General features: G+C 34.4%; 1 protein-coding gene and 1 pseudogene across 1 annotated transcript; one reads left to right on the forward strand and one right to left on the reverse strand.

Moving 5' to 3' along the window:
- The first annotated feature begins 4,268 nt into the window (after positions 1 to 4,268).
- LOC104880345 (coniferyl alcohol acyltransferase-like) lies at positions 4,269 to 6,003 on the forward strand. Its single transcript, XM_059739570.1, has 2 exons — positions 4,269 to 4,932; positions 5,026 to 6,003. Exons 1-2 carry the CDS (start codon positions 4,498 to 4,500, stop codon positions 6,001 to 6,003), a joined length of 1,413 nt encoding a protein of 470 aa, XP_059595553.1. The 5' UTR covers positions 4,269 to 4,497.
- Positions 6,004 to 9,285: 3,282 nt separating this feature from the next.
- LOC100261670 (coniferyl alcohol acyltransferase-like) lies at positions 9,286 to 10,362 on the reverse strand (annotated as a pseudogene).
- Between the last annotated feature and the right edge of the window lie 2,856 nt (positions 10,363 to 13,218).

A 13,218-nucleotide genomic window follows, 5' to 3' on the forward strand; every position in this document is an offset into this window, starting at 1 on the left:
AACATAATTCTCCCAAAAGGAAAGGCGACTTCGTAAAAAACAATGCATGTAAGTTGGATTCTAGAAATTTAAACGTAAGACTTGGTTATAAACTATTGCAAGTCATCCTCCCAAAACAAATATGCTGATTTCTATTGGTTGTTGTGAATTGATTTTATTTTCATTGAGGGTGGCCTTCGTCATGTTTGATCGGTTCTTCTCCAAAAGTCCTTGATGGACATAAAACCTTAGCAGTCGATTCTTTAATCTCTTCAATTAATTTAATGAAAAAAAATATATAAAACTTCATAACCGTTCAATGTATGTTGCTAAGTATTTATATCATTGGTGTTCTTTCATGTTGAATTCTTCGGTTGACCATACCTTAGAGTGCATTATTTTAAGGGGATAGGATTCAACACCATGCTATTTATATAAGGATCAAGTGGCTGCCGGTTGTGATATTTTCTGTTGATTCCAAGACCAACAATTAATTAGATAAGGATTAATGGTTAATGTAGAAAATATAAAAAATAATTAAAAATAAGAAAAAGTATAAATGAAAGGGTAATATAAATTTAAAATAAAAAATGAAAATTAAACTAAAGAATAAATACGAAAAGATATAAAATATTTGGATGAAAAATCCCAAACTTTTTATCCTTACTTATAATAAGAGTAAAAAGATTCAGTATCTTTAAAAATGAAAAAAAGAAAAAGAAAAACATTATTGGTTTTTATTTGACATAAAATAAAAATATAGATTGGAAGAAAAAGAAAAAAAAAGTTAGAAATGAGTAATACTTAATAGGGAATAGAAAAGAGAAAAAAAAAACACAAAAATTTGAAACTCACACTCTCTATGTGCCTATGTAAAGGTTAAGGGTATTTTAGGGATTAATGAAGGATAATATCCTTCTTTTCAATTTTCAGACTTTCTTTGGGTGTTGGGCTTAATTATGTAAGATATATGGACTAGATCTTAATTTTTTAGCCGAGTTGGGCCCAAAACATAATTCTCCCAAAAGGAAAGGCGACTTCGTAAAAAACAATGCATGCAAGTTGGATTCTAGAAATTTAAAAGTAAGACTTGGTTATAAACTATTGCAAGTCATCCTCCAAAAACAAATATGCTGATTTCTATTGGTTGGTGTGAATTGATTTTATTTTCATTGACGGTGGCCTTCGTCAAGTTCGATTGGTTCTTCTCCAAAACTCCTTGATTGACATAAAACCTTAGCAGTCGATTCTTTAATCTCTTCAATCACTTCAATAAAAAAAATAGATAAAACTTCATAACCATTCAATGTATGTTGCTAAGTTTTTATATCCTTGGTGTTCTTTCATGTTGAATTCTTTGGTTGACCATACCTTAGAGTGCACTATTTTAAGGGGATAGGATTCAACACCATGCTATATATATAAGAATCAAGTGGCTGTAGATCGTCATATTTTCTGTTGATTCCAAGACCAACAATTAATTAGATAAGGATTAACGGGTAATGTAGAAAATATAAAAAATAATTAAAAATAAGAGAAAAGCATAAATGAAAGGGTAATATAAATTTAAAATAAAAAATGAAAATTAAACTAAAAAGTAAATACAAAAAGATAAAAAATATTTGGATGAAAATTCCCAAAATTTTTATCCCTACTTATAATAAGAGTAAAAAGATTCGGTATCTTTAAAAATGAAAAAAAGAAAAAGAAAAACATTATTGCTTTTTATTTGACATAAAATAAAAACATAGATTGGAAGAAAAAGAAAAAAAAAGTTAGAAATGAGTGATACTTAATAGGGAATAGAAAGGAGAAAAAAAAAAACAAAAAAAATTTGAAATTCACACTTACTATGTGCCTATGTAAAGGTTAAGAGTATTTTAGGGATTAATGAAGGATAATATCCTTCTTCTCAATTTTCAGACTTTCTTTGGGTGTTGGGTCTTATTATGTAAGATATATGGACCAACTCTTAATTTTTTAGCCTAGCTCGGCCCAAAACATAATTCTCCCAAAAGGAAAGGCGACTTCGTAAAAAACAATGCATGCAAGTTGGATTCTAGAAATTTAAACGTAAGACTTGGTTATAAACTATTGCAAGTCATCCTCCAAAAACAAATATTCTGATTTCTATTGGTTGTTGTGAATTGATTTTATTTTCATTGAGGGTGGCCTTCGTCATGTTTGATAGGTCCTTATCCAAAACTCCTTGATTCTCATAAAACCTTAGCAGTCGATTCTTGAATGTCTTCAATTAATTTACGCAAAAAATAGATAAAACTTCATCACCATTCAATGTATGTTGCTAAGTTTTTATATCATTGGTGTTCTTTCATGTTGAAATTTGTGAATGACCATACCTTAGAGTGCATTATTTTAAGGGGATAGGATTCAACAATACTATCTATATAAGGATCAAGTGGCCGCCGGCCGTCATATTTTCTGTTGATTCCAAGACCAACAATTAATTAGATAAGGATTAAAGGGTTGGTCATCCAAAGAACAAATCGCACAGATGTAAATGTCAAGTAGGATTCAGGATTTCTGCCTAGTGCCTATGGATCAACACTTAATCATTGTGTTGTTGGAAAGTAAACTTTGAGTTTATAAAGTTTTTAAAAAATTAGATTTTGATTTGATTTTTAAAAATTAATTAGAATATTTTCAAGCATTTTAAACTTGAGCGAAAAATTTAGCATTTGTTTCAATACATTTTCTGTTTTTTATTTTTTAAAATCCGGAAATAACATTAACTTCCGCATAAGATACAAATACTCTTAAAGACTCATATGAAAAAAGTAATAATTTTATAAATTGTTTAAAATAATTGATATATATAAAAAAAAATTAAATTATACTTTTTGTAAAAGATGCTCTTTTTTTTTTATTAAAGTTTTTGGTTTTAAAAAATAGAAAATAAGCAGTGTGAAATGAACAATTAAGCTCTATTTGGTAATTGTTTTAAAAAATAAATTTTTATTTTTCAGAATAAAAAAATAAAGAAACTCTTTAGGTAACCATGAAGCAAAAAACGGTTGTGTTATTAAAATAAAAAAATATGATGTTTTTTGAAAATATCCTTTTGTTATTTTGACTTGATTTCTGTATGTTATTTAAAAAAAATAATTATACAAAAATGAAGAATGATGAAAAGTAAAACACTATGTATAAAAATTATTTTAAAAACATTTTTAAAAATATAGAAAACAAGTTAAAAATATTTTAGAATTTCAAACACATTTTTGTTTTATAAAATATTATAGAATGATTAAATATCATGTAACTATCATAAAAAAACTATTAGTAGTTTTTTCTTTCTTTGGATAAGCAAGTCATATATAAAGGAATTATGTAGCAGCCGAATAAGACTATGGGAAGTGTTAAAATATAAAATAGGAAGTGTGAAATGAACCATGAAGCTCTATTTGGTAATTTTTTTTTGAAAAAACAGTTTTCTTTTTTTGAGAACAAAAAAAATAAAGAAACACTTTAAGTAACCATGAAACGAAAAACGGTTTTGTGTGATTAAAACAAAAGATATGATGTTTTCTAAAAATATATTTTAGTTATTTTCATTTGATTTCTATCTATTATTTTTAAAAAATAATTATACAAATATGAAGAATGACAAAAAGTAAAACACTATGTATAAAAATTATTTTAAAAACATTTTTAAAAGTATTTTAGAATTTCAAACACATTTTTATTTTATAAAATATTATAGAACGGTTAAATATCATGTAACTATTATAAAAAACTACTAGTAGTTTTTTCTTTGTTTGGATAAGCATGTCATATAAGGAATTATATAGTAGCCTAATAAGACTATGGGAAGTGTGAAAATAGAAAATAGGAAGTGTGAAATGAACAATTAAGCTCTATTTGGTAATTGTTTTAAAAAATAGTTTTCTATTTTTTGAAACAAAAAAATAAAGAAATACTTTAGGTAATCATGAAACAAAAAATGATTGTGTTATTAAAACAAAAAATATGATTTTTTCTGAAAATATCTTTTAGTTATTTTCACTTGATTTCAATGTGCTATTTTAAAAAAATAATTATATAAGTATGAAGAATGATAAAAAGTAAAACACTACCTATAAAAATTATTTTAAAAATATAGAAAACAAGTTAAAAAATTTTTATTTTATAAAATATTATAGAACGGTTCCGGATGTCAATCGAATTTTTATTTTATAAAATATCATGTAACTATTATAAAAAACTATTTGTAGTTTTTTCTTTGTTTGAATAAGCATGTCATATATAAAGGAATTATGTAGCAGCCCAATAAGACTATGGGAAGCGTGGCACCATGCATTCCTCTTAGTTTGCTAGATACGCTAATTGTTTACGTGTGAATTGTGATTGGCCCTCTCCAGACTCCATATTTCTTTCTCTTCCCTCTGAATTGTTGATGTGCGATTAGCCCACTCCAGAGCATCTCCATTTTTCCTTTTCTTCTCTCTCCCACTCAATCGCAGGCACTCACAACCTGGTGATTAATAACTAGAAACCATGAGTAGTAGTGGAGGAGAATTCATGGTAACAGTGAGGAGGAAAGAAGTAGTGGCAGCTATGCTACCAATGCAGAAGCACTGGCTACCACTCTCTAACCTGGACTTGCTTTTACCCCCCATTAATGTTGGGGTGTTTTTCTGTTATAAGAAGCCACGTGGAAGTGCCAGCGGAGGTGATGACTTCACATTTGGGTCCATGGTTAGGGTTCTGAAAGAGGCCATGGCCCAAGCCCTGGTGCCCTATTATGCCTTTGCTGGAGAAGTCTTGTCTAACTCATTGGGGGAAGCTGAGCTTCTTTGCAACAACCGTGGGGTGGATTTCTTGGAGGCTTATGCGGATGTAAAACTACAAGACCTCAACTTGTATAACCCTGACGAAAGCATTGAAGGCAAGCTTGCCCCTACGAGGAAGCATGGCGTCCTCTCAGTCCAGGTCTTTCTCTTTCTGTGCGCTTAATTTCATATGCTAATCCTAATTAGTTGTAATCCTAACAGGCTAGTTGTGATAAAAATGAACTAATAACAGGTAACTGAGCTCAAATGTGGCGGAATTGTGGTGGCCTGTACATTTGATCACCGGATAGCAGACGCATATCCTACCAATATGTTCCTAGTTTCATGGGCTGAGACGGCTCAGTCCAAGCCCTTATCTGTAATACCATCTTTCCGGCGTTCTCTCCTCAACCCTCGACATCCAGGCTCCTATGCTCCGTCCCTTGACCACATGTACGTTCCCATCTCAGCCTTACCTCCGCCCAAAGTTCCACAACCTGGTGCTGATCCTCTCATAAGCCGTCTGTACTATGTCACTGCCGAGAAGCTCAGTCTACTCCAAACACTAGCCACCAGCAAGAGTAGCTCCTACAAGAGGACCAAACTAGAGTCTCTTAGTGCCTTTTTGTGGAAGATGGTGGCCAAAAGTGCTCACATGGAAAATGCAAACCAAAAAATATGCAAGATGAGTGTCGTGGTGGATGGAAGAAAGAGGTTAAGCAGTGGAGATGAGGATAGGACAACAGCGATGGCCTCATACTTTGGAAATGTGCTGTCCTTCCCCTTTGGTGAGAAGACAGTAAATGACCTCAAAGAAAAACCACTGAGTTGGGTGGGAGATGAAGTTCATGATTTCCTGGAAGCGGCTATGACAAAGGAACATTTCTTGGGGCTGATAGACTGGGTGGAGGCTCATCGCCCAGAGCCGGCTGCACTGAATATGTGCTGCAGTGGCAATAGCGACGGGCCAGGATTTATGGTGTCATCAGGGCAGAGGTTCCCGGTGACAAAGGTGGATTTCGGGTGGGGTAAGCCGGCCCTAGGGTCATATCATTTTCCATGGGGTGCGGAAGTTGGGTACGTGATGCCAATGCCAACCCCCACTGTAGATGATGACTGGGTGGTGTACATGCACCTCTTGAAAGCCCAGATTGAGTTGATTGAGACTGAGGCTGCTCATATCTTTAGACCCTTAACAGCCGACCATCTCAATTTGCTTAACGCAGATTAGCTAGCTTTCGTCCACCATCTCATATTCAGAAATTTAGAAGTAACTCCCTCGCATGTTGTTTCAAATGTTAGAATTCCTTTTCCTTTTCTTTATATCAGAAATTAATTACTTTGTAATAAAAAGAAGTGAAAAACGAAAATTTTGGAATGACTTGTACAAGCATAAATGCCTCCTAGCTATATCTTAATTACTATCATAAGACTAGTATAAGGATTAGTAAGGACTTGAAAATTAAATCCTAGCTAGGGTTCACTTTTGTAACCTGAAAAATGATCATGTATACGAAAATCTTTTCTATGTTTAGATCTAGTTTAGAAGGGGGAATAAAAAAAAAAAGAAAAAAAAAGAGAGGCTGGGGGTGGAAATTAAAGATGTTGGATGTGTAACTACAATAAATTGAAAAATAATATTTAATTATTTTTAGATTGTCATTTGGCCATTAAAAAATAATTAATATTATAATATGATTTATATATTTAAATTACAAAATAAAATATTTTTTTTTTATAAGAAATAATAAAAACCTTTTTTCCTTACAAGTTCTTTTATTAGTACTACTTTTTATAAATATTTATTTTAAATTTATTGTAAAATAACAAATAATAATAAGAAAAAAATGATTGGCTTTCATTTGCTTTGTTCATGTATCAATAGAGGTGAATATCAAGATGTTTCCACTTTCTAGAGCCTCACACACTCGTTACATTTTGACCCACTTCTCATATTCTCTCTCCTTTGTATTATCTCCACTTCAAATTCAATAGAACGGGGATTTCTAATTTCTCCTTTCTCTCTCTAGAAACTAATATGCTTTTCATTGTTTCTCTCTCTTCCTAGGAATTTTTGTGGATCCATGGAAGAGCAAAGCTCAGTCTCTGCAGCTTCAACTCCGAGATTGCTTCCGAATTGCTATGAGTTTCATCTTCTAAAATAATTATTTATTTGGTCTAATGATTTGAATTATATGATTTAGTAGTTCGTGAAGAACATTAAAGACTTGGACTAGAGTTTCTCATTCGGTAGTGACAAACCTAAGGCTCCTCATCATCGCCACCAAAGTTGTGTTCCTTTGAAGTTGAATACGACCTGGTAAAAATTCGAGGGATTTTGCGTTGGGATAAAAAGGAATTGTAAAGTATTCACCTACACAAGTTAAAAGATTTCCTACAATGTTAACAACCTCTCAACAGCCGCAACCTAACAAGAAAAGGCAATTATATTATCTAAAAACATCCAACCAAAATTACACCAAATATAGCAAGGAAAAACCCTCCTAACCGAGGTAAAAAACCACGGGAAAAATTTCCTTCACTTTAATAAAAATATGAATGCAAATAAATCCTCACTACTTTCTTCACCTTGATAAATAATGGAAACATATATCAATGTCTAAGGAGGGAATCTATCATCCTAGAAAACAAAAAATAGAAGGGGATTAGGTAGAGATCATACCACAAGAACTCCCCTAAAAGGTTGATGAAAGAACATATACCCTTCACCCTTGAACCCTAGAACAATGCCAAAAAAACAACCTTATTTTCCTCTTCCTCTTTCTCTACCATTTTTCACCAACATACTAAAGCCTTAACGTTATTTACATTTGGGCTTAAAGAATTCCCATAAAAAAAAAAGCCCAATACATGGTGAAGACTTTGTAAACTTTACTAGCCTCACTGGTAGAAGTGACACCCCCTCGTGTTGACATGCTAAAGTGGTAGGCCGAGTAAGACATGCACGACACAACGACCAGATGTTAGAAAGTAGTCACTTGACCCCTGTTGCTTGTAAGCAACACTTCAGCTAAGCAAGGGCTAGCCTACACTGGCTCAAAGCCCATATTCGGACAGAGCACTAGCTCAACCTGTAAGGCAGACCCCATCCAAGGGTCTCCCCTGTTAACCATACCCCACAAAGGTCTTGACCCATCTAGAAACCAAACTACAAAATTCTTGGTCTTATTAAGACCTCACCAAACCTATCACCGGCAGCGGCTGTCCTACCCACAAAACAACCAAAAGCGTTCTACATTCTATACACCACAGCTAAGCAACAAGTCCAAACTCTAAACAGTGAAAATACATAATCGGTATGGGGAATGAAGGCTTACCAAAGTTCAGAAGGAACACTGCTAATTGAAGCTTAGCCCTCCTAAGCCCAAAAATGGGGAAACTAGTAGGGTCACCAGAAAGATGAACAGCCACCGAAGTTGCAGTGGTGTAGAATGCAAGAGTCGTCGAAGAAAATGAATAGTAGAGCAGCGCAACGATGGTAGCTATAGGTTGCAGAATGTAGAGAGATAATGACGAGAGAAAAAAAAAAGCCTTGGAGACAAGAAACATCCAAATGAATCCTAAAAGGTCTGGGATCCCATATTTATAAGGGACCAAAACCCTAGAGATCCTAAAAGCCAGCCGTCATGGGACACATCCTGAAGCGACACGCCGCCTGAAAGAATGCCTTGATGGAAGTAGCCCTCTTGTAAGTGTCTAACACGTGTCTCACCAGCATTAGGGGACTCTAGGGGATTTCAGCTCATCCACCCCTCCCCAGACATATACGCACATGCTGAAGGGAACATTATGGGGACCTTATCCCATGTGTACACCCACAAGCACTTCCATGTGTTTATCCACGTGGCATCACCCCAATCGGGCCACGTGTCAAATCTTCATCACTACCCGGACAACCTCCAAGGTATTCGAAGACATCTTGCCTGGACCATTTGCCCTGCTGAAATGGCCCACATCCCCTTGATAGCCTCAAATCCTCTTTGATAAGCGAGGCCCTCGTTAGCTGACACCTGATCAAACTCATGGGATATTTTCTATCCCCACATCCACTTCAGTAGACAAGCATGTCAAAACTCAGGTCATCAGCAAGGTTGAAAGAATGGCAAGCTATGACGCGCCATCTAACACAACCCCTAACTATCCTGCAGGTATGATGATTGCCCTGCCACTACTGCACAATCATCACTACCCAGCCAACTCAGCACTACGAAGCCCCACTCATCTTTGAACACTATAAAAACCCTACGGTAATATAACAAAAGGGGACAGTGAGTTCTCAAATCCACTCTCTATCTCTCTCTCTCTCTCTCTCTCTAAAGTTTTCCATTCTTCCTAATGTCTGACTTGGGCTTTGGAGGGTGTGTCTGGACAACCCATCCGGACACCTTTGTGTAGGGAAGCATAAATCCAAGATTTCGGTACCAGAGCGGGAGCTTTCTCCACCACGTCTAAGGAATGAATCTATCCTCAGTTGACCGGGTATCAACACTACCTAGCTCAATGGTTTCTCTTTCAGTTCATTTATTGTCTTCTTACCAAATGGGATGGACAACACATTTTCGAAGTAAGAGGCTATCATTGTTTCTTTAACCTTGTCTTCATTGCTCAATCACTTTCTTTCATCCACCACGGTGCCCATCTTGCATATATTTTGGTTTTCATCTTCCATGACTGCAATTTTGGCCACCATCTTCCACAGAAAAGCATTGAGAGACTCTAGTTTGGTCCTCTTGCAGGAGCTACCCTTGCTGGTGGCTAGTGATTGGAGTATACTGAGAGTTGTTCGGTTGTGACATAGTAAAAGCGGTTTATGAGAAGATCATCACCAGGCTGTGGAGCTTTGGGAGGAGGTAAGGCTGACATGGGGATGTACATGTCATCAAGGGATAGATCATAGGATCCCGGACATCGAGGGTTGAGGAGAGAGCGCCGGAAAGATGGTAGTACGGATAATGGCTTGGACTGTGCCATTTCAGCCCATGAAACTAGAAACATATTGGCAGAATATGTGTCTACTTTCCTATGATCGAATGTACATGCCACCAAAACTCCGCCACATTTGAGTTGAGTCACTTGTCATTAGTTCATTTACATAACAATAAGCATGTCACGATTACAACTAATTAGGATTAGCATATCACAGAGAAAGAGAGAGAGTTACCTGGACTGACAGAACGTCATGTTTCTTCTTAGGGACAAGCTTGCTTTCAATGCTTTCATCAGGTTTATATAAGTTGAGGTTTTGTAGTTGTCCATCCGCATAAGCTTCCATGAAATCAACCCCACGGTTGTTGCAAATGAGCTCGAGATCACCCGCTGAGTTACTCAAAACTTCCCCTGCAAATGGATAATAGGACACCAGTGCTTGGGCCAAGGCCTCACTCAGAACGCCAATCATGGACCCAAATGATAAATCATGGGGCTTTCTGTAATAGAAAAACACGCCCACATCTACTGGAGGCAAAAGCAAGTCCAGGTCAGACGGTGGCAGCCAGTACTCCTGCACAGGCAGTACAACTACCACTACTTCCTTCCTGCTCACTGTTACTGTGAAATCTCCACCACCCATGAATCCTAATTAATTCTAAGTGTCTTTGTATGCCAGAGTGAGTAATGGAAGAGAAGCAAACTTGTAAGCGTGCGTCTGAGTAAAAAAATAGCAGCAAGAAACATGGATTTTATAGCACAGGACAGTACTTGTCTCAAGTCCCCACTGACATTTCATCAAATTTTGATGAGAAAATTTGAATGATGGATATGAGAATGACTACAAAGACCAAGAGTGGTACGAAGGAATGAAAATATTTGTCTTAATTTTGTTGTAGATGAGAAATAATGAATTGATACAGGTTGTATATATTGTTACATAAACCCCAAGGGGGACTCCTTGAAATGGAAAAATAAATAAATAGAAGGCTGTAGAAAATATCTGAGATACATTAATTTTCAAGCCAAACCCTAGGTTTCCTCCAAGATCACCAAATGAGATGAGTTCAATGATCCTTGGAAAAGAAGCTAATAAATTTGTGGCTTCTCTTTGGTCATGAGAGGTTAGATGTCTTCTAATTGTGGTACATATTTTGGTTGGATAGCTCATCAATTCAGTGACAATAAACTGAATGAAAGTGAAATTTCAAAGCCATGTCATTTTTCAGTTGTCTTAATTTCCTGAAAATGATTGATGGGTTATTTTAGAAGTTGGGAATTTCCTTGGAAATATCTATAGAAAATTATTTGATCAATCAAATGGTACATAATTGATAACTTCAACACCATTGCATACTCCATGACGGGTTTTACTTCCTATTTGAGTTTGAAAGAGAAGAGTTCAAAAACAAAATCTTTGGAAAGCTACACAGCATAATATATATATACACATATACATATACTAGGCCCGAAGGTATATATATTTAATTGATGACTAGAAATCTCTGGAAAGAACGAGTTCAAAGACAATCTCTGGAAAACACCCCTGCATGACATGAGAAAGAGACACTTCACTATTTTACTTATTTATGAAATTTCAAATTAATTCTATCCTTCAAAAAGGATACAGACCTAAATACAACCTAAAACCGTGATCACTTTTCCTCTCAAATTAAGACTGCCATCTGGTGGCCTTTTAATTGCAGTGATCCTACCAAAGAACGCATGCATAGGCCCTGTGAGACTGATAATTACAAAGGTGGTGTGGTGGTGTACAACTCTAGTCCATGCATGGGATTAGGTCACTCTTTCTTTCTTCACGACAATGGAATTGATTTTATGGAACTTACCAAGGTTTGGTAATTGAGATTTTCGTATTAATGGATGACAATGACTTATAGCCTAGATATTTCTATGCATCTCTCTTGTATAAGAAAGACATTTATGTCTTTCTTGAAAATGTTTGATTGTTTATTTTTGCAAGTAATTTGGAAAATCGTTGTTTTAGCTCGTCACATCTTTGAAATGATGTGCAACCAATAGTTAGGAGCTTCACAAAAGAAAATTCTTGGCATATATTAAGTCCTTAACTAAAACAACAAACACTATAATGTTCTCTAAATACATCTTAATTAATTTGGAGGGTTTTGGCCTTTCAAATATTTTTAAATTTCTCCTCCATCAACAATTTATCCACATTAAATTTACATTGAAACAGGACTGGCTTGGTGGGAAACATGTTTTGACACATGGACGCCCAATAAATTGTTGGGTTTGTTGAAAGAATTAGCATTTTTCATGGTTTAACTGTTTGAATGATTGGGCACCATTCCATATGTTGTTGTGATTCGATTATTCCTATGTTAGTACTATCTTATTTCTCAATGGTGGGAATGTGGTAAACTAGCTAGTTATTCTCTTATGAAAAACCATGACAAAGAATGATAATAGGGATTTAAAAATAAGATAATGAAAACATAAAATATCTAAGGTATATAATGATTTACGTGAATTAGCCTAAAACTTATTTTCATAGGTGAAAGTAAAGAAGAAATTCCATTATTATTAAAAGATATTACAACTCTAGAGTTCCTTTAATCCCAAAGTCTCAATTATATCCAAAAAAGAGACTTTCTCTTGGCCAAAATTTCTTTCTATATATATTCCTAATTTCATAGCAATATTTCATATAGAAAACTAATTATATAACTATCAAAAGTATTTATTCCTAAAAGAATATATAACTATAGGATATTTCCTTTATGACATAGGAAACTCCCTTACATGAATATATCCTACAAAGAAAACATCAATGACTTACCAATTGACACAAATTAGAATTTGAAACATTTTTCAACAATGTTCACATTGGCTTATATTCATAAGCTTTGAATAAACTCGGAAGTCTTTTATGTTACTTCGCTTTCATGGTACCTCTAAGGGACCTTGAAATACTACCAACACCAATTGAGTTTAAGTAATGCCTGAACTTAATTAAATGTAAAAACGAGCATATTCATATCATATTTGATGGATTATCTATTCACTACAATAACACCCTTTGCAATCACATCTTTGATAAAATGCATTCAAACATCAATATATTTAGTCTTCTTATGAAACATCTAATTTTTATTTAAATGTATGGCAACCAAACCCTTAAGCCAAACATGAAAATCATCACTTCCAAGAAAGAAAATATCCTCATTATAGAAGGAGAGTCATTAAAGACTTTCAAAATATAAGTTGTGTTAAACAAAAACCTGACTTATATAAATAGATTTAAATTGAATCTTGTCATACTAAAGGCCCTAAATTGATTTGATGAAATAATAAGGTTGATGAATTAAGGATGTCGGGTAGCTAGAGTGTGTTTGTTTTTAACTATGGAATGATCTATCAATTGTTATACATGTCATATTCCTTGCTAACTTAACTGAATTAATTTGATTCATTATATAATATTGTGAAAACTTTTGACTTTTATATGGAACTGGTA

Source organism: Vitis vinifera, chromosome 9 (genome assembly GCF_030704535.1).
Source record: "Vitis vinifera cultivar Pinot Noir 40024 chromosome 9, ASM3070453v1".
NCBI lineage: Eukaryota > Viridiplantae > Streptophyta > Magnoliopsida > Vitales > Vitaceae > Vitis > Vitis vinifera.